The 21,304-nt window shown below is 42.4% G+C and overlaps 1 protein-coding gene across 1 annotated transcript; it reads right to left on the bottom strand.

Annotated features, from left to right (window-relative positions):
- Positions 1 to 12,607: 12,607 nt before the first annotated feature.
- On the bottom strand, positions 12,608 to 13,177 carry LOC105093497 (large ribosomal subunit protein uL22-like). Its single transcript, XM_064484625.1, has one exon. It carries the CDS (start codon positions 13,069 to 13,071, stop codon positions 12,637 to 12,639), a length of 435 nt encoding a protein of 144 aa, XP_064340695.1. The 5' UTR covers positions 13,072 to 13,177; the 3' UTR covers positions 12,608 to 12,636.
- Between the last annotated feature and the right edge of the window lie 8,127 nt (positions 13,178 to 21,304).

Raw genomic sequence — 21,304 nt, 5'->3', positions numbered from 1 at the left:
TGAGCGGGTCTATAGAAAAGCAATCCATTCTGGAGAAACTGGCCTAAGGGTCCATGTAAGCCAGAGGACTGTCGGTCATTTTATTTTTTTCATTTATTTACTTAAAAAAATTTCATTGTTATTTTATTTTCATTTCCTTAATAGGGGGAAAAAAAAACCCTGAAAAATAAAGGCTTATGATTACCAGGGGGAAGATACTAGTTAATAATAAGGATTAAAGGCATCAAGTTCGTGACTGTCAATTTCATCCAATTCAGTTCCACTCAATTCTGTATCAGTATCGATTTCTCAGAATGCTTACTGGCCATCCTTGTAGACAATCTTCCAGACTGAAATGTCTTCGGCTCCAGCGTCTGTGTCTGTGTGACACGATGTTAGTAACATTTATCCCCATGAACCAGAGTGCACACAGCTCTCCATCCACCTGCCTCTCTCTTAGTCTTTTGTCTGTTTCCATCCATGCCAGGTTTCCGGTTGCTTTGGTCCTACTCCCTGGAGATCCCTCTCTTCCTCCCTCTCCTTCCCATACAGATACGGAAGGGGTCACTTGTCAAGGAGGGAGGGGGACAGAAGATGACTCTGATCGGGGCCCAGGGGCCATTACTGCCACTTCTTCAGTAAGTGGCTCTCCTGATGTTGATGGCAGTCAGTGGTGGGGACAATGGGTGTTACAGGGAACAGGACCGGGCTAGTTCTCATTCAGCAACGGCCAAGTTTTGCATCTTCTCTGAACCTCAGATTCCTCATCTAAAAAAGAAGAGACTGGATCAGACAAATGCTGAGTCTGGTGCTAGCTGGAGCTGATTACAACCATGCGAAGAGCCCAGATCCATCAGGGGAATGACTCATGGGGTGTCCCCAGATAGCAGAGGGCAGCGTGGAAGAGCAGGAACCCTTCTCCGTGCCCTCACCAGCACATGACGCTAGAATCTCCACCTGTCTTCATATATTGGCTTACTTCCCCTGCCAGCGTGGCGTTCCCTCTTCTTTCTTCTCTACTTCCTCAAAACCTGCTAGTCCTCCGCAGAGAAATCCCACTCTCCCAGGGCAGGGAGACTGTCTCACGGTTTTCTGGTTCACTTGCATGTCTTATCTTCCCAACTGTCTATAACCTTCTTGTAGGTGACGTCTATGTCCTCTACTTCTTTTTTTTTTTTTTTTTCCTACTTCTTTTTTTGAGCTCCTCCTATCCTTCCTCTTCCCCACCTCCTACCATACCTTTCCCAGAGCTGGACTCAACTGTAGCATTTGAAGCAACTATGGTTTGTGTACATTGACTCATTTGGTTCTAATGACATTGCCATAAGAAAGATACTATTTCTCCCATGATAGCATCCTTCTCGTCACTCTTCATCAATCCAGTGAAACGTTAACACATTTAGCGCCATGCTTGGCATGTAGTAAATGACCAATGAGTAGCAGTTGCTGCTATTCTTGTTACTGTTACTGATTAAGAAATTGAAGTTTGAAAAAGCCGAATAATGAGCACATATTGCAGAGTTAATAAGTAGGGGCTGAGTTTGAATTCAGGTCTTTCTGATTCCAAAGCCCAGCACGGTGGTCCTTAAAGCCACACACTACATATTTCTGTTTCCAGCCCTCCTGGGTATAGCTGGATTGCCTGTCCCCACTCTGTATGCAGAAGTATGACCACGACACTTGCTTGGTAAGAGGTGACATTTGTCACACGTGCCCCCACGCAGCACGGACACTGCAGTTCTGAGAGTCAAAGGAGAAGGCTTTAGTAATGGGCTCTCATTTCAGGGCTCAAGGAATGTGAGCAATGCAATGTCTGTGTGTTTGTTGTTTCAGGAAGCTTCCCCCCCCCCCCACTTCGACGATGGCATTCTCTCCTATCATCATTGTTACAGGGTCCATGCTAAGCCACTCAGGGCTGTGGGTCACCACAGTTTACAAAGCGCTTTGTTGGGCATGTGGTGTCTCTTTGTTCTGCCCATGCTTCCTGCAAACAGGGTGCTGCTCCCCGCACAGGGCAATGGTGTACCGCTGTATGCTGGCCTGCAGTAGCCTCTCCTGGAGGCAGGAGAGGGGACCCCTTCCATCCTGGAAACCTCCACAGTGACAGGTGAAGCCTCACGTGTGCAAGTCCCTGGGGCTGGGGAGGAACTCCACAGCTCTGATTCAGAGTGGTGTGAATGCAGATCTCAAGTGGCTCCCAAGAGCAGTTTTGGTGGGAAGAAAGAAATTAGTGAGCTTCCATTGGATGGGTACCCATGTGGGTGCAGCTGGCAGGAAGGACCATATTTGGGTGCTGGCTATGAGAAGCGTAAGCTGGAGGCCTCGGAAACAAATTGTTTGGTCCCACAATGACACACATTCTGGTCGCGCCTTCTCTCATGGATGGGTGCGTGAACTTGTCTCCTCTGGTGCTCTCTGAGGACCCTGCTGTCCTCACCTTAATCTTCCAGGCAGGGTACATGAGTGGAAATAATTTGAGGGGAGTAACTGGCCAGCATGGGGATTGTTGCTGTTCAAACAAGTCTTAGCTCATGTCAGAAATGTGGGGTCAAGGGGGAGGCAAAGGGAGTGAGATGGAGGGTGGAGAGGCCACCACAGAGAAGGACAGGTACGTGCTGGCCCCTTTGGTTCTAGAAAGGAGCTCTTTGACCTTCTTCCCTCTTAAAGAGGGAAACATCAGCAGAAATTAAAACTGTGGGCTGGTGATCTGGCTTGGGGCAGTTATATGTCCCAGCTAAAAGGCCAGAAAGATTCATAGGAAGTGGAACAATTTACCGTGACTCTGCTTTCTGGTGTGGCTGACTGGCTGGATTATGTATCATTGCCTATAATGGTTGGGGGGATAGGGGAATGAGCAGGTTTGAGAAGCAGAGAATGGAAAGCATTGAGCTTAGCTGGACTGGTATTGAGTTTCAGTTCCCCATCAATATCTCGGTTCAGCTGGAGATATGGAAATGGTACTCAGGAGAGAGACAGCTCTGGGATGGAGGCACAGACCTGAGGAGGGGGTGACCTTGAGTCCCCTTCCGTGGTGGGGGAGGCTATCCAGTTATTATTTGTTAAAGTCTGCTTTGGACACACCCCATAGCTCACTGGAAACCTGTAGAAAACACGGTGACAGTGTCTGCCCTAGGAGAAGGCTCAGTTTTCTGGGCTGAATGTGTGTGTTTGTATGATGTTGGGTTATTTTTTCCAGGTGATAGATGTCAAACTCAGCTGAGAGCACCCCTTTCCAAAAGAACAGTTGAGAGGGAGGACTGGCACTCTGCCCACCTCTCACCGCCACTGAGGAAGCCGGGTTTCCAGCGCTCTGTAACCTGACTGCAGGGTCGTTGCCAGGAATTCTCTGGAGATGGCCTTCTGTATGCTGGGGCCCCTGATTTTCACAGTAACTCCATCACAAATGTACAGGGAAACACTATTAATAATTAGCCTGCTCCTCAACCTACCCTTGGCCTTCCTGTAAGTAGATGCCACCCATATGGAAATGGTAAGGGGAGGGGGGTACCTAGAGTGCCTCCTGAGATCTCTGGAGTGGCCTGGGAACTACGCCAAGAGTGGGTAACACATGTGTTGGGACCACTGTCGAGTGTTCTGGAGACCCAAGCTGGGTCTGCTGGAGTGTGCATGCGGGGACAGGTGCTGGGGGTAAGCTGTGGTCTAGGGGGTGTTTGGAATCAGAAGCCTTGTTGTCGAGTCCTGCCTCTGCCCCTTCGCAGCTGCAGTGGGCTCCGGAGGCCCTGAACTGGTACATGTAGGGAAGACGGGACGTGACATGTTGGATTTGCTGCAAGGAGATGTCGCCATAGCTGGAGATACTTATGCCTGAAACAGAGACACAGAGGAGGAAATAATCGGGCTTCTCCCTTCATCCTGCCTCCAACATCCCTCCGTAGTTTCCCGTTGGCTGAACTTGATTGGTCAATGGGCAAAAAAAAAAAAAAAAAAAAAAAGAATCCCAGAAAATGTGGTTTGCAGATGAATCCCCTTTTTGGAGCAGGAGAAGAGCATGGAATTGATCTATAAGAAAACACACTCTACGTGAGAGGCTTAAAGATACGGTGGTCTGCAATGATGACTCTCCAAAAAGGTCTGCTGGTATTAGAGCTGGTATCCAGAGAACAGTGTCCCAGCTCAGGGAATGGAGATGCTCCTGCCTGGGGATAGACCATTGCCCCTGGGGGCCAGTGGTTTGGAAAGTTGAAGCCAGGGGATTTGGTCAACATACATAACACCAGAAGGCCATGGAGAGTTCCACCCTGAATCCTGCCACTGAGCTCAGACTGCCAGACTCCTCCTTTCCCAGACCTGGAGAAGTCTGAGGGTTTTAGGAGGACCACAAGGAACTGGACTTCCATGTACAATGTGATAATTTATTTTTAAGTCTCTGAGTTTTTGTTAAACTTAAGATTAAGGGCTACACATCCTTACATTTGGAACTCCCTAAATGAGTTCCGAATGAAGAGTAAGGTTTTGTAGTTTATGCTCTCCTCCCCACAAGCAGCTGGAATTGGAAGGGTTGTTGAGATATTGGGATAATTACCTCATTCTTAGATGAGGAGTGTGAAGTCCAGTGGTGGGTCCAAGGCCACACAGAGAGTAAGAGCCCAAGCCTGGGGGGAAGTTCCCTTCTAACATTTCTCCCAGTGCCCATAAATTACCAGAGGGTGGTCCAGGGTCAGCCCCCGGGGTGGCGCCCAGGAGGGTGTGACGTGGCGGAGGACAGCCAGGGTCAGCCCCAGGTGGCGCCCAGGAGGGTGTGACGTGGCGGAGGACAGCCAGGGCTTCCTGGGCTCACTGCAGCCAGGTCAGAAGTCAGCTTGACTTTCCGGGGCCACTGCTGCTGCCCTCCACCCCCGGCTCCTCAACACAGCACTGCCCATGTCATCTGACCACATCCCCCTCCTCGCCCTGCTACCTTGCTCTTTGAACTCAGATGGTGCCTCACTTGCTCTGCCTAGAGAGAGAAACAAAATCCAGTGTTCCCCACTCCTGGCCACCCAACCCCAGGGAAGGGCGGATCCTGGTTCTGGGGCTTTCTCCTCCAGCCACTCACGATGTGGGGCTCAGTGCAGAGAAGCCTTCCACCCCTCCTTTCCCCTCGGAACTCTGGAAACTCCCTTCCTCCTGGCCTCTCTCTCTCTTCCCAATAAGGAAAAAGTAAAGTTGTGCATCACAACTCACACCTCCCAGAATTCATCAGCAGAGAGGATTTCATATTGCCCGATGCCTGACGCACGCTATTTAATGCCCATGTCACTAATCTTATGACAACAAATGATTAGCCTTTTTTTTTTTAAAAAAACATAACAGTCAACAATCATCTAAATATTTGCACATGTGTTTAACAAATTACATTTTCCCAAATGCACAAACATCAACTGTAAAATGGACAAAACATTTCTACGTATTGAATTAGACTCACAGCCTGATGTCAGTTTCTTGTGAAATACTTCAATGTAAATTTCAATGTACTGAGAAGATACGCTCAGATTTATAGAATTACAGAGTCCACCAGGATGGGGACAGCTGCACCGCTCCTAACTGCTCTAATGCCAGGGATGGACTGACAATCATTTACCTTCTTATGCCTTCCTTTTAGTCCTACTGTTTCTTAGGGTTTGCCTCCCTTAGGTCTTAAGAATATCACTGTTCTCATTCCTCCCCATTGTGCTGTAATCTTACCAGAACTTTTAAAGCAGAAATGGTTTCCTACCCGCCATGGTTCCGGGTCCGGGTAACTAAGCAGATAGCTCTCGTTGGATCCTGACATAGGTGTGTGGTCTCAGGTGGTTTGAAACTACCCCGCTGTTTCCTTTCCTTAGGCGATCTCCGTTAGACACGGCAGTAAGACTTCGAAGTCCACGCTGTCCTCATAGGTTTGTTTTGTTTTTGTTTTTGTTTTGTTTTGTTATACAACATAGTCTTTCCCCAGTTGTGTTCTTCTGGTGTTGACGTGGCTTGCACTGTGTGTCCAAGAATCCGATCAATACCATATGGAGACTTGACCTGCTATTAGAGGTAAACAAGCTGGACCCTTCCTCAGTCTTTTATTATAATAAGCAGGGTCCCTGAAAGATCCAGTCACCAAGAGGTGGAGGTGTCAAAGATAAAGAAAGCTAGGCACTAGCTAAACTGGTAAGGACAAACTTTATTCAGTAATGTACAATTTCAGTAGGGATAAGAGTCCAGCGTGGATTGGTCTTCAATTTGCTGAGAGGTGACATGGTGTTTTGAAGAGAGAATGAGGGGTTAGGGATGGAGAATTGAGGGGTGAGGGGCTTCAGCAGAGACAAGGAAGTGAAAAATTACAAAAGTAGTGAAAAGGGTGTTGGTCTATGTGAAACCCATCTGGGTTTGCTAACTGCTGCTTATGGAAGTTAGGTTGCTGCCCTCCCACCCGGGTTAGGGGTCAGGGATCCTACCTGCAGGTGCTGGCTAGAACTGTCAATTCTTTTGGCAGTTCTGAGTTTTCTCAGGCAGGCATTTTTAAGTTTAGGTCTCCCTAGGGATGTGGTGTTGAGCTGTTAGAAGCTATGTTGGTGCTTTGTGCGAGTCTTGAGAGGCCAGGGTTGAGGTCCAGTAGAGAAGAGAAGCCTGGAGAGAATCTTTGTCAGGAACTTGAGTCTGGGTGGTGAGCTCTCCTCTCAGGACTTGGCTCTTTTCTGCCTGTGGGACACACTCTTGAACCCTTCTCCTCCTGGTTCACCCTGTTTTATCTGCTTCTATTTGGTACATTTAGAGTTAGATTATAATCTTTTCCTCTTCTGCTTACACGCAAAAAAGACATGTGCAGCTTTCCCTCGACTTGCAATGGGGTTACGTCCTAGTAAACCCACTGTAAGCTGAAAATATCATAAGTAGAAAATGCATTTAATACGTCTGACCTACCAAACATCGTAGCTTAAGCCTAACCTACCTTAAAGATGCTGAGAGCATTTACTTTAGCCTACAGTTGGGCAAAATCATCTAATACAAGACCTATTTTATAATAAAATGCTGAATAGCTCATGTAATTGATCAAATATAGTACTGGAAGTGAAAACCAGGATGGCTGTCTGGGTACAGAATGGTCATAAGCATATCAGTTGTTTACCTTTGTGATTGCGTGGCTGACCGGGAGCTCGGTGCTGCTGACACCGCCCAGCATCACGAGAGAGTGTTGTGCTGCAAATTGTTAGCCCAGGAAAAGTTCAAAATTCAAAATTCCAAGTATGGTTTCCACTGAAGGTGTATTTCTTTGTAAAACAATTACATTGTTAATTACATCACTTTACCATTGTAAAGTCGAAAAATCACAAGTCCAACTGTTGTAAGTCTGTACTTAGCAGAAGAAACAAAAATCTATTTCCTTCCTAGGAACGCTGCCTATATTGGCATTCTATGGCTGTTGTAACAAATTACCACACACTTGTGCTCCAAACAACATAAATTTATTCCCTCCTTGTTCTGGAGGCCAGCGGCCTGAAATCAGTTTCACTGGGTTGAAGTCAAAGTGTTGGGAGAGCCATGCCCCCACCAGAGGCTCTGGGGGAGACTCCCTCTCTTGCCTCTTCCAGCTTCTTGTAGCTGCTGGCATCCCTTGGCTTGTGGCTGCCTCCCTCCAATCTCTGCGTCTGCCTCCACTGTTGCACTGCTGTGTCCTCTTCTCTGTATCAAATTTTCTACCTGTATCTTATTTTAAAAACACTTTTATTATAGTATAATCTCTGCACAGTAAACTACACATATTTCAGATATACAATTTGATGAATTTTGATAGATGTATACACCTATGAAACCACTACCACAATCAAGATAGCTGACATTTCCATTATTCTCCAAGAGATGCAAATCTCAAACTCCCGATTTATCCCTTCCCACGCCTTTTACCCCCTGGTAACCATAAGTTTGTTCTCTATGTCTGTGGGTCTGTTTTATTCTTAAACTGTGTTTGGGTATTCTTTATATTTTTGAACTCTCTGCTAAAACCTTTGCTCTGTGCATCTTTTCTCTTCCCGAGTTCTCTGAACATCTTCACAATCATTACTTGAAACTCTTTCTCAGGTAGATTGCCTGTTTCCTCATCACTTATTTTTTTCTTCTGGGATTTTATCTTGTAGTTTTGCCTAGAATGTATTCCTCTGCCACTTTATATTGTCTAGATTTCTATGTTTATTTTTATGTAGGTTAGTTACATTTTTCCACTTTGGAGAGTGGCCCTCTGTGGGGGAGGTCCTTTGCATCCCAGCAGCACACTCCTCTCTTGTCACCCAAGGGCCAGGGTCCAGCTGGTCCCAAGGCAGAGACTGGCCTGTGTTTGCGGATTCCTTCCACAGGCTTTGAGATTGTTGTTTTCTTACTGGTGTCTGCCCCCTGGTGGGTGAGGCCAGACTCAAGGCTTGTGCAGGTTTCCTGGCAGGAGAAGAAAATAACGCCATTTGTAGCAACATGGATGGACCTGGAGGTCATCATTCTATTCAAGTAAACCAGAAAGAGAAAGAAAAAATACCATATAATGTCACTTATATGTGGATTCTAAAAAAAAAAAAGACACAAATGGACATATTTACCAAACAGAAATGGATTCACAGACACAGAGAACAAACTTATGGTTACCAAGGGTAAAGATGGTGGGAAGGGATAAATTGGGAGTTTGAAATTTGCACTTTTTTGGGGAATGATGAAAATGTTAAGTATATTGATTTTGCTGGTGGTTCCATAGGTATACACATCTATGAAAATTCATCAAATTGTATACCTGAAATATGTGTAGTTTACTGCACAGAAATTACACCACAGTAAAGTTGTTTTAAAAAATAAAATAAGAAACTGAAAATATTTCAGTTGTGTTCAAAATGAACTCAGGTCTGCTCACCCACCGTGAAGCAAAGCCAACGTGACACTGGGTTGTGATAAAGGAAAGTACAGCATTTATTTCAGGGTGTTGAGCAAGGAGAATGGGCCGTTCATAAAGACCTGAATGGCTTTTAGGGAAGGGTTTTTAAAGACAGTGTGAGGGAGAGGGCCACAGAGAGCTTGGTCAACTTGGAGACAGTTTTCTGATTTGTTGGTGGTGAGGTAACAGTGTGATGTTTGCATATCATAATTATCAACTTCTTGGTTCCAACTGGTCTGGGGTCTATGTGCTAGTGGTCAGCACTGTGGTTAACTTTTTCCACTTGTTGGGGACTTTAGAATCTGCAGAACAACTCTAGGATATGGCTTAGGATATTATCTATAGCCCCTGAGGAGGAACTAAATGTCCTTGACTCTGTTTTATGGCTAAATTATTATTATTTTGTCTTACTTGGCTGCTTTCCTTCGTTTTTGCCTTTCTTAATTTTTCTGATTAAATTGCTCTTAGGAACTCAGGGAAGGCCTAGGAGGCTTAAGGTTTCTTTCTTTTTCTTTTTTACAAACAAGAAGTGACGGACCTACAGGGTCTTGCTCAGGTTTCAGTGTGTATGTATACATAGATTTGAAATGTGAAATCTATTTCTTAAAATTCGTCCTGGTCAAAAAATTTCAAAGGTCTTTTCTGGCGCAGAAGGAATTCTGTCTGATGTGAATTTATAAATATCTGGTTCAGCCCATTGCAGACAGAGCTTACGATTTAACTCCCAGGTAGTGACGATAAGCAATAATATAATGGAACACAATGTCTTATGCTACTGCACCAGCAGCTACCATTATGGAGGCACACTGAATGCTAAGCACTTTGATCACATCTCCACAAGGTGGAAATGGGAATGGGAGGATGAGGTGGGTGTGGAACAAAGGGGCCAACATCATCTGAACCCCAGGACCTGCCTCTTATGGGGCTGTCCTCAGCAAGCTAGAGATTTCTCTCCAGAGATGATTTGATGTCTTAAAACTCTCTCAGTATTTCTTGGAAATTGACTTGACAGAAAAAATTGGCCAGAAAGTAGATCTTAGTGGATAACCCCTAAAATGTCAGCATACTCAGATATGTCTTTATCTCCTTACTCCCTGCCTCCTCTTCCCGTTCTTGGGAACTCCTACCAGCCTTGGGGTAGAAGGTCTGGCATTTTTCATTATTATCTGGGATGTTGGCTCCTCCTCTCCAGATTCATTGTGTCTTCTGCATCTTTTTTTTCTCATTTTCTTTGAAATTTTTAAATGGGATCCTCCCTTCCATTATTTTTATTGAGGTATATTCAGCTTACAATGTTGTGTCAATTTTTGGTGTACAGCACAATGCTTTAGTCATACATGAATATACATATATTCATTTCCACATTCTTTTTTACCATAAGCTATTACAAGATATTGAATATAGTTCCCTGTGCCATACAGTATAAATTTGTTTATATATTTTATATATATTGGTCAATACCTACAAATCTCAAACTCCCAGTTTATCCCTTCTCACTCTCTTCCCCCCGGTAACCATAAGTTTGTTTTCTATGTCTGTGAGTCTGTTTCTGTTTTGTAAATAAGTTCATTTGTCTTTTTTTTTTTTTTTAAGGTTGCACATATAAGTGATGTCACATGGTATTTTTCTTTCTCTTTCTGGCTTACTTCACTTAGAATGACATTCTCCATGTTGCTGCAAATGGCATTATTTTATCATTTTTATGGCTGAGTAGTATTCCATTGTATAAATATATGACAACTTCTTTATCCAGTCATCTGTTGATGGCCATTTAGGTTGTTTCCATGTCTTGGCTTTTGTAAATAGTGCTGCTATGAACATTGGGGTGCAGGTGTATTTTTGAATTATGGTTCCTTTTGGATATATGCCCAGGAGCGGGATTCCTGGGTCATATGGTAAGTCTACTTTTACATCATTAGCATTCAGGCAAGCTAGTTCACCTCTGTGAGCCTCAGGTTTGCTTATCTTTACAGTGGAAATAATAATAATGCTTACCCTAGAGAACTTCTCTGAGTATTCACTGAGTATATAGAATCTATATACAGGCTTCCAGCTAACAAATGTAAACCTCTATGGAGAAAAATAAGCACTCAAACATATGAATTCTTATCAAAACACAGGATCTCTGGTGCCTGATCCAGTACTCTGAACATAAAGACGTTATTGAGGGAGGGAAGGAGGGTATAGGTCAGTGGTAGAGTGTATGCTTAGCATGCACGTGGTCTGGGGTTCAATTGTCCAGTATAAATAAATAAATAAATAAATAAATAAATACATACATACATACATACATACATACATACATACATACCTAATTACCTGCCCCCCTGAGATATTATTACTCAATGAGTACACTGTAGATTTATTAATGTAAGCATCCTATTTTTACCATTTTGCTTTCCCACTAGCAATTGAATGAGAGTTCCTGTTGTTCCACAACCTTGTCAGCATTTGGTGTTGTCAGTGTTTTGGATTTTAGCCATTCTAATAGATGTGTAGTGGTATCTCATTTTTGTTTTAATTTGCTTTTCTTTAATGACTTCTGATGTTGAGTATATTTTCATATGTTTATTTGTCATCTGCATATTTTCTTTGGTGAGATGTCTGTTCAGATCTCTTATCAATTTTTGAATTGGATGATTCATTTTCTTATTGTACCATTTTAAGAGTTCTTTGTATATTTTTGAAAACATTCCTTTATCAGGTAGCTGTTGGCAAATATTTCCTCCCACTATGTAGCTTCTCTTTTTATTCTCTTTACTGTGTCTTTTGCAGAGCAAATGTTTTTAATTTTAGTGAGTTCCAATTTACTCACTTTTTTCAATCATGGGCTGTGCTTTTGGTGTTGTATCTAAAAAAATCATCACCAAACCTATGGTTATTTACTTTTCTCTTATGTTATTTTCTAGGAGTTTCATAGTTTTGTGTTTTACACTTAGGTCTATGCTATGATCCGTTTTGAGTTAATTTTTATGAAAGGTGTAAGATCTGTATCCAGATTCATTTTTCTGCATGTGGAAGTCCATGTGTTTTCTGTTTTATTCTATTAATGTGGTGTATTACATAGACTGATATTCCTAGGTTGAACCAGCCTTATTTGGAATAAATCCTGCTTGGTCATGATATGAAAGCCTTTAAACATGCTGCTATATATAGTTTTCTATTATTTTGTTGAAGGTTTTTTTTTTTTTGCTAATATTTATAAGCAATATTAGTATATAGTTGGGGTTTTCTTTGTGTGTGTGAAGTGATACCAGGATAATTTTGGTCTCACAATGAGTTCAGAAGTGCCCCCGCTTTTTCTATCTTTTGGAGGAGCTTGAGAAGAATTGGTGTTAATTCTTCTTTAAACATTTGGTGTAATTCACCAGTGAAGCCATTTGTCTTTGGCTTTTCTTTGTTGGAAATTTCTTTTTTTATTACCGACTTAATCTTCTTAATCTGTTATAGGTCTATTCATGTTTTCTATTTTTCTTGCATCAATTTTGGTAGTTTGTATGTTTCTATGAACTTAGACATTTTATTTCAGTATACAAATTTGTTGGTATACAATTGCTCATAGTATTCTCTCTCTCTCTCACAATAGGTCAGATAAAAAATATAGTCAGAGAGAGAGAGAGTAAGAGAGAGAAAAAGAGAGAGAGAAACACCTTGTAAGAAATTGGATTACATAATTGTGAAGGCTGGCAAGTCCAAAATTGTGTAAACCAGTAGGCTGCAGACCTGGGGAAGATTTTTTTTTAACTTTTATTTGCATTTATTTTTTGCTGGATTTATTCTCAGGCCATAAGGTTTTGCTTCTTCAGTTTCTTCTGGGATATCTTTTTCTTCTGTGCAACCTCCTCTTCTGGTTTGGGAACAACCTGCTCTTTTTCAGTAAGGATCATCTCAATGTGGCCGGGAGAGCGTGTGTAAGGGTCGATCCGACCATGAGCTCTGTAAGTCCTGCACCACATCTTGGGACCTTTGCTCACCTGGATGTGCTCAGTGACCAGAGAATCTACATCTAAGCCCTTAAGTTCAGCATTACTGTCTGCATTTTTGAGCATGTGCAGTAAAAATTCAGCACCCTTTTTGGGCCATCGTCCCTGCATCCAGCCCCACTGTTTTGCGTGGGCACAGCTACCAAGTCCACCATTGTAACAACGGAATGGCACACATTGCTTCTGTAAAGTGACATCCTTCAGATACATGGTGGCTTTTTGGATATGCATATCCTTAATGGCCTGGGCAGTTTCACGAGTGTTCTTAAAGTGAACGCAAAGATTTGAACCTCTCGATTTGCATGATTTTGGGGGGTTTTCTGGGTCAAGTGAATAGCGAACCCTTTTTAGAGGTTCATCTCAGGCCACCTACTAGAAAAGGTGTGGAAGATTAGATGCTGGCAGCTCAAGTCCAAAGGCAGTCTGCTTGCCGAGTTCCCTCTTCTTCAGGGAATCGGTCTTTTTCTTTCTTTCTTTTCTTTTTTTGGTTTATCAAAACCAATTTAATTTTAATTCAAGCTAAAAATCTAATTTGGTACAAATAGCTTAAAAATAACATAAGAAACCATGTACGAGATAGTCTTCACGTATATGAAAATATTACTTTTTTAGTCAGTTTTGCAAATACTGAAGATATTAGTCTGGATCTATTATGGGATGTAGACTTGATACTCTGTGATGCTCTTCTCCCAAGAACTCTCATCCCTCCAAATCCATGCTTACATTAGAAAAGAAGGCTGTTTCTATGAACACAACACTGATGGGATCAGTCTTTTTCCATTCAGGCCTTCAACTTATTGGACAAGGCCCACCCACATTATGGAGGGTAATCTGCTTTCCTCAAAGTCTGCTGATTTAACTGTTAACCTTATCTAAAAAAAAAAAAAAAATGCTTTCACAGAAACATCTAGAAAAATGTCTGGCCAAATGGTACCATGGCCCAGCCAAGTTGACACAGCTGTTTAGAAGTTTATTATTTAAATTCCACACATTTAGTGAGTGCCCCAAATTTCTTTGTTGTTGATTTCTAAATTCATTCCATTGTCTTTGGAGAACACAACTTAGATTATTTCTAGCATTTCAAATTTATTGAGGCTTGTTTTGGCGGCCTGGTATATGCTCTATCCTGGGGAATGTTCTGTATGCTCTTAAGTGGAAAATATATTCTGCTGGTGTTTTGTAGAGTCTTCTATAGAGATCTGGTTGATGTCCAGCATTGTTTAAGCCTTCTATTTCCTTCTTGATCTTCTCTCTAGCTTTCCTATCCATTATTAAAAGTGGGGCATTGGAGTTCTCTACTATTATTATTGAATTGTCATTTCTCTCTTTATTTTGTCGTTTTTTTTGCTACAAGTATCCTTTTTTTTTGAGATTGTATTCTTTCTTTTTTTTAATAGTCAAAGTGATTTTCATATAATTTAAAAAGCAGATTTTTTCGGTTGCAGATAATATGTATATCCATTTTGACACCATGGGAAAAGGCTTTATGAGAGAGAGAGATAAAGCGGGAAATTCAATAATTTCCAAGATCAATCTTCAATCTTTCATATGTCATTTATGGATCTTAAGTTATTTTATTTAGGAATATAAACTCTAATATTTTAAATTTATCTTGCTTATATTATATTTGGTATTTGTATAAATATATGTTAAATCTTTTAAAAGTTTTATGTTTTCTCTAGCATTTTTATGTAAAACATTATGTGTGAATTGTTGCCACATTTAGAGTTAGTCCTTATTTTGGAAGCTGACTTAGAATATTGGATGATAACAATGTGTTTGTTGTCTCCAGACCTTTGGGTGTTTCCAGCTTGAAGTTGCCACCAAAGGCCAATGTTTTTGAAGATGGTAAAGAAGCTGGAAGGGCCTCAATTCAAATTTAATTTTTATCTGCTCTGAAAGGATTCCAGCCTCTCTTCAGAATGAAGGTATGTCGTGTTTCATTTAGAAATACCGGAGTCTTGACATTCTACGGGAGGATGGTGTGTGTGATTCCCTCCCTGAAATCTCGGTAATTCACACATTGCTTCTTCCCCAGTTCCTTGTAAATGCTTGTTGGCTGAGTCAGGGCTCAGGTGCCCTTTCTGTTGAATTACTGCAGCTTGAGGCAAGATGATGTTGACAAGTTCCTCTCCCTGGTGGGGTTTAATAATGTTAACAATGCTCATATGTAAGCACTACAGTCTAGCCAGCAAATTACTTTCATAGACATGTTAAGTTTGTTTTATATCATTTAATGCATTATTGGCTGATTTCCTTGTTGTGAATATTTCCCTCTGGTGCTCTGAACAAAAGGCAAACTCCAGGCTGGTCTATAATGGAGAATGTCGATACCTTCATTTGCCTATGTATGTATGTATGTATGTATGCATGCATGCATGTGTGTGTGTATGTATGTATTGTTTCATCAGAAGCATCATAGCTAAAACCTTGAGTCAAAAAATAATCTTCAAAAACTGTTTTGGTAGCCAGGGGAAAGCAACTAGAAATTTTAAAAACAGCCTTGAATCATGAGTCCATGAAATTTAAGTTTACCATTCTCCACTTATCCAAATCTACTTTTCATTTTGAGAAGTAAAAACGTTTGTATTTCTTTGATTTTTCCCTTTGAAAAAATTTGTTACTGAACTATAGCTGACGTACAATATTATGTAAGTTACAGGTGTGCAATAAAGGGATTCACAATTTTCAAAGGTTAAACTCCATGTTTACTTATTGTAAATTATTGGCTAATATTCCTCACATTGTACGATATATCCTTGTATGTTCCATGTATTCTTTAGGTATCCATTTGTTCATTTCTATTGTATCTCCCTGAAATAGATCATATATATTCATCATTATGAAACTGTACCCTGATGGCCAAGTTGAGAGTCAGAGGCAGAGTCTTGGGAGGATGGAAAAGAACAGCATTATTGCTTTGCCAGGCAAAGGGCGTCATAGCAGGTGAATGCCTTGAAGACTCTGAGCCCATCTTGGGGTTGAGGTCTTGAAGTTTTATAGAAAAACTGGATGGAGCAGAAAAGGTGCTAACAGGGCATTTTACAGGGTGTTACATTCTCTTCATCTTGATAAGAACCTTGCTCTTGTTATGGAGGAATTTAAGAGGGGCTGCCCATTTTCTTGAGGTTAAGCCCATGACTGGCTTTCAAGACCTCTAGGGTCAAAAAGGACTAAGTTATTCTAAGAAAAAAGTGCACGGGGCGGGGGGAACCTGTTAGTCAGAAGATCAGTTTAGCTAAAAGGACAGGCCTGAACAACTCAATAGCCATCTTGTTAGTTTTCTGTTCTTTCAAAAGTCCCCATAGATCGCCAGCACTATTTTTAAGTTTAAAATCCTTTTTGTCTGATATTAATATAGCCACATTTCGACTTACTTATGGTTGCTATTCCAACTTATATTGGAATTTCAGAGATTTTTTTTTACATGGTTGTAATTTTAATAACTTTATATTTAATAATATTTAATAATATTTAATAATAATAATTTTAATAATTCTCACCAGTTATGTGTATTTCATTGGGGAGGGGGGGCCCACAGAGGTCCCAAGGTGTAATTACTGAAGTGGAACCCACTTTTTGAAATATGAATTTTCCTTGACTAGGTTTTCTTTTGATCAGGGATTGTCTTTTTTATTATTCCCCTGTGAACATTTTAAGCACATTTTAACCCATCGTTTTAAAAGGCCTTGTGTGATGGGTTTGCACATGGTCTGCAGTCAAGTCAGGTTGCCCAATCTCAACAGCCATATTTGTACTCAGAAGAGAGACTCAAATTCTGGGAACTGAAGCCTCAGAGCAGTTGGTTCTGTCAGAACAGTACACCTGCAACTAGACTGAATTCTGGACTTACTCGTGTCTTTCCTGGTGTACAAAAGGGTGAAGCACTTGGGTCAAAGTCACATAGCCCGTGAAAGCCAGAAACAGAAAGCAGCCTTATATTCCATATTTCCTCATTGCCACCGACATCAGTGCAAACCCTTCACTCTTTCACTCTTTAGTAACTCGTTTCCCGTTTCTGAAACAGCATGATATTGCCTAAAAGAGCATGCCATTCGAATGAGTCCCAAGGGCATGGGCATCTTGCCCCTGTCCCAGTGAGCGAATAGATACAGCCTTGGCAGTGATGCAGGAATAGCCTCATGTGTGGCCCGTCTTCAGTAGCCCTTGTGCTTGGTTTTCTTCCTTTGGTCCTGCCAGTCACTCATAAGTCTTCACCATTCTACCTTCTGTCTTTAGGACGAACTGAGTAAAGGGTATGTCCCATGGTTTCCCAAGCTAATATTTGGAAGGTGCCGTAGAGTTTCTAGATTCCACGTTGAAAAGCACATATCATAAAAGAACAGCACTAATGTCTGTCACCAGCGTGATTAGAAAGTGATTGTCACGCCCCTCTGAAGCAGTCTTGTCCCCTCGTGGAGGTGCATTCCATGACAGGTTGGTGGGCGTAGAAGACCACTACATCCAGAAGGAGCCTGGGTCAACTCATTTCTGTCTTGGGTCTCACAGAGGAGGCAGAAGGAAGGCAGGAGGGTCCTGGGTGATCCTTCTTTCATCTGAGTCTACCTCTTTCCACTCCTCTTTAGTATCCCTCCCTCTGTCTCCTGTGAAGCCTCCAGTGTTGTCTCTGTTCTCCCTTCTCCCCACTCCCCAGGGAAATTTGACTCCACTGCCTCCCAAGGGACACAGAGCCCCATCCTTTGTTCCCTTCTGGAATCTCACCAGAGCCATCACCTTGGGCTCTGGCCAGCTGTTAATGGAAGCTGGTTCTGAAGGGAGAAAGAATGAGATATGCAGGGGAGGGGTTAGCTGGGTCCAGTGCAGACGCCTCAGCAGCTTAATATTAACAACAACAACAACAACAAAAAAAACCCAAAAACTGCAACCCAATTCAAAAATGGGCAGAAGACCTAAACAAGCAATTCTCCAATGAAGACATACAAATGGCCAATAGGCACATGAGAAAAGGCTCAATATCACTAATTATCAAAGAAATGCAAATCAAAACTACAATGAGATATCACCTCACACCAGTCAGAATGGCCATCATTCAAAAGTCCACAAACGATAAATGCTGGAGAGGCTGTGGAGAAAAGGGAACCCTCCTACGCTGCTGGTGGGAATGCAGTTTGGTGCAGCCATTGTGGAAAACAGTATGGAGATTCCTCAAAAGACTAAAAATAGACTTACCACATGATCCAGCAATCCCACTCCTGGGCATATATCTGGAGCAAAATATAATTCAAAAGACATATGCACCCCAATGTTCATAGCAGCACTATTTACAATAGCCAAGACATAGAAACAACCCAAATGTCCATCAGCAGATGACTGGATAAAGAAGGTATGGTATATATATACAGTGGAATACTACTCAGCCATAAAAAATAACGCCATTTGCAGCAACTTGGATAGACCTGGAGATTGTCATTCTAAATGAAGTAAGTCAGAAAGAAAAAGAAAAATATCATATGATATCACTTACATGTGGAATCTAAAAAAAAGGACACAAACTTATCTACAAAACAGAAATAGACTCACAGACATAGAGAACAAACTTATGGTTACCAGAGGGTAAAGGGGGTGGGAAAGGATAAACTGGAAATTCAAAATTTGCACCTCTTGGGGAGTGATGGAAATGTTAGGTATCTTGATTTGGCTGGTAGTTCCATTGGTGTACACATCTATCAAAATTCATCAAATTGTACATCTGAAGTATGTGTAGTTTACTGTACAGGAATCATACCATAATAAAGATGTTAAAAAAAAAAACAATGGGGATGCTTGCAGATTACCTCACTCATTGTTAGAAAGCAAAATTGAGTCTTAATATACTTCTCAAGGCACCATAATTCAGTCCTATATTAAAAGAGTTTATTCTCCCTGTGAACATGACTTTGACTCTGCTCCAAGAGGACGCAATACCCTTGGCATGATCTGTGAGGGATATTGGACTTGTTCCTGAGCCAGTGCTCAGCACCACATTTGTTAGGAATGGTAGATCTGGTGGTGACTTGTTTTTCTACTCTTTTTCACGCGTAAGGGGCAGAGGGTCACCATCCATTTTATCACTGGTACGTATTACTAATTTTACCATTTTGTAAGGACATTGTGACGCATGGAGAAAAGTTAATACACAGCTAGTAAATTGCAAAACTAGGTTCTGAACGCTCATTTCCTGCTATCAAAGACTGGTGCTATTTGTGCTTCATTTAAACTGCTTATGAACAGAACAAACATAAAATGTTGAAAAGAGCTCAGTCAGGTGTGATTCTGATCTCATGATTCTTCAGCACACTGGTGTTCCTTTGCTCAGTTCCTTCAGCAGGACGTGTTCTTTACTGATCAGCCTTTTAGGCTCACGTTTTTTGATCCTGTTCTAGGAACCATCTGACCTCCCTCTTCCCTTGCCTTGTTCCTCCTCACCTCTCGGAGAGGTCTTCCCACCTTGACCCCATTCCTTCTTATCTCAGTTTACCATTTTGTTTCCATCACAAATCTTCAAACCAGCAGAAGTCCACATTAGTAGACTGTATAGACAAACTAGTTTTACTTTTTTATTTATTTTATTTAATTTTTTAAATAGAGGTATAGTCAGTTTTCAATGTTGTGTCAATTTCTGGTGTACAGTACAATGCTTCAGTCACACATGAATATACATATATTCATTTTCATATTCTTTTTCACCGTGAGCTACTACAAGATCTTGAATATAGTTCCCTGTGCTATGCACTATAAACTTGTTTATCTATTCTATACGTACCTGTCAGCATCTACAAATCTCAATTATTTTTTAATTTTATTGAGTTACAGTCAGTTTACAATGTTGTGTCTGTTTCTGGTGTCCGGGACAATTTTTCAGTCATACATGAACATACAAACTGGTTTTATACTGTTGGATGCAGCAATCCTTCAAATATACTTAGAGCCGAAAGTTTTTAGGAAAATGGTCATACTGAAAATTTCCTGAGATGATTACTGATTTGGTCCTAGACACATTCAATGACACGAAGGAAGCCCAGGTAAATTCCAGCGACTGAGTTGATGATAACAACAGCAAAATTTCCTTCAGCCAGATTTTTAATAGTGTATGCTCTGTGCAAGAGGATCATGTGTTTTCTTTTAATCTTTATGAAACGTTAGATGTAGGTGAGGAAACTGGAGGCTCAGAGAGTGTGCAACTTCTGTGTAACTGTCCAGGCTCAATCAGTTGGTAGGTGGCAGGTGTGTGCACTGGGGCTGGCCTCACCTTGGCCGCTGCCCTGTGTGACCTGGTGTGTCCACTTGGGCTGCGGTGCATTGGTCCAAGCTCTTGGAGCAGGTGACTCTAATGGGAATCATGGTTTTGGGAGCTCCTACAACATGGTAAGTGTATACTGTGTCTGCCTGAGGTATCCCCTTTAACCCTGAGAATAACTCTCAAGAAGTGGGTGGCACTGCTCTTCCCGTTTGACAGATGGAGAACCCATGACTCAGTGGATCGTCATCTTACACAGGGCGCATGCCTCAGGGCATGCGCATTCTCCCCCCCCCCCCCCCGCAAAGTGCCTGCAGGTCAGGAATGTTAAAGACAGTAATTTCATTATTCTTATCTTGTTCTCACCTGGCCAAGCTGTAGGAATGAGCCAATCCATGAAAGCTCCCTGAAGCAAACACAGAGGGCAGATGGAGAAGGGATGGAGGTTCTCGACTGGACCCTTTGCCCAGTTCTCAACTTGGACATCTTGTTGGGGTTCCAGCTCTGACCATCCTGCTCCGATCCTGCACATCTCTCCATGTTTATTCCGAAACAGAGTGGACTCCTCTAAGAGCTCACCTCCAAGCTTTGTCCGCTAACAGTCAAGGGAAACACTGGGAGAAGCCCATTTCCCACAGTGGTTCCGGGTTCACACCCCACCGTGACTCTCTGGAGTCTGAGTGATTTCCAGCTTGCCTGGCCTGGGTGGTCATGAGGATAGCCAGCCTTGTCCTCTTCTAAAGGGATAATGGAGCCAGGGTGCCGCAGGCATGTCCAGTGTCCTTAGTTTTAAGAACAAATGTTGGACTGTGTTGAGAGCCTGCTTCTCTTGGGTCCCTGGACTTCTTGGCTAGTCAGAGGGGGCTCTGCTTTAGAAGGGTGCTTTCATATAATACCTCGTGAATGCTCCCAGCCCTCCGACCCTGACAGCTCCTCAGTGATGACAGAGCGGTGACCCCGGAACAGGGAGGAAGAGAGCTGAGTCGTTGTTGTCAACCCCAGGGGCAGAGGCTGGTCCCACATAAGCCGTGTCAGAGTGGGAAGATTGTTGGCCCTGGTGTCTGAAGGCCTAGAGGTCAGAGTGGCCTCTCTGTAGCTCAGTCTCCCCAGCTGTCGAGGGGATAATGATATTCACCTTGTCCAGGGCCTTGGGAGGGGCAGACCTGGCTCTGCTGCGAGTGGTCAGGCACAGCCCAGTTCATCACACATGATCAAGTGCCCCCGTGG

This window comes from Camelus dromedarius, chromosome 3, assembly GCF_036321535.1.
Source record: "Camelus dromedarius isolate mCamDro1 chromosome 3, mCamDro1.pat, whole genome shotgun sequence".
Lineage (NCBI taxonomy): Eukaryota > Metazoa > Chordata > Mammalia > Artiodactyla > Camelidae > Camelus > Camelus dromedarius.
The sequence above is the reverse complement of the archived record's forward strand: the minus strand, read 5'-3'. Positions and strand labels throughout refer to the sequence as shown.

Excerpts from the sequence above, each read along its gene's own strand:
- LOC105093497 (XM_064484625.1), bottom strand. The coding sequence starts at position 13,071 with ATGCATATCCAAAAAGCCACCATGTATCTGAAGGATGTCACTTTACAG.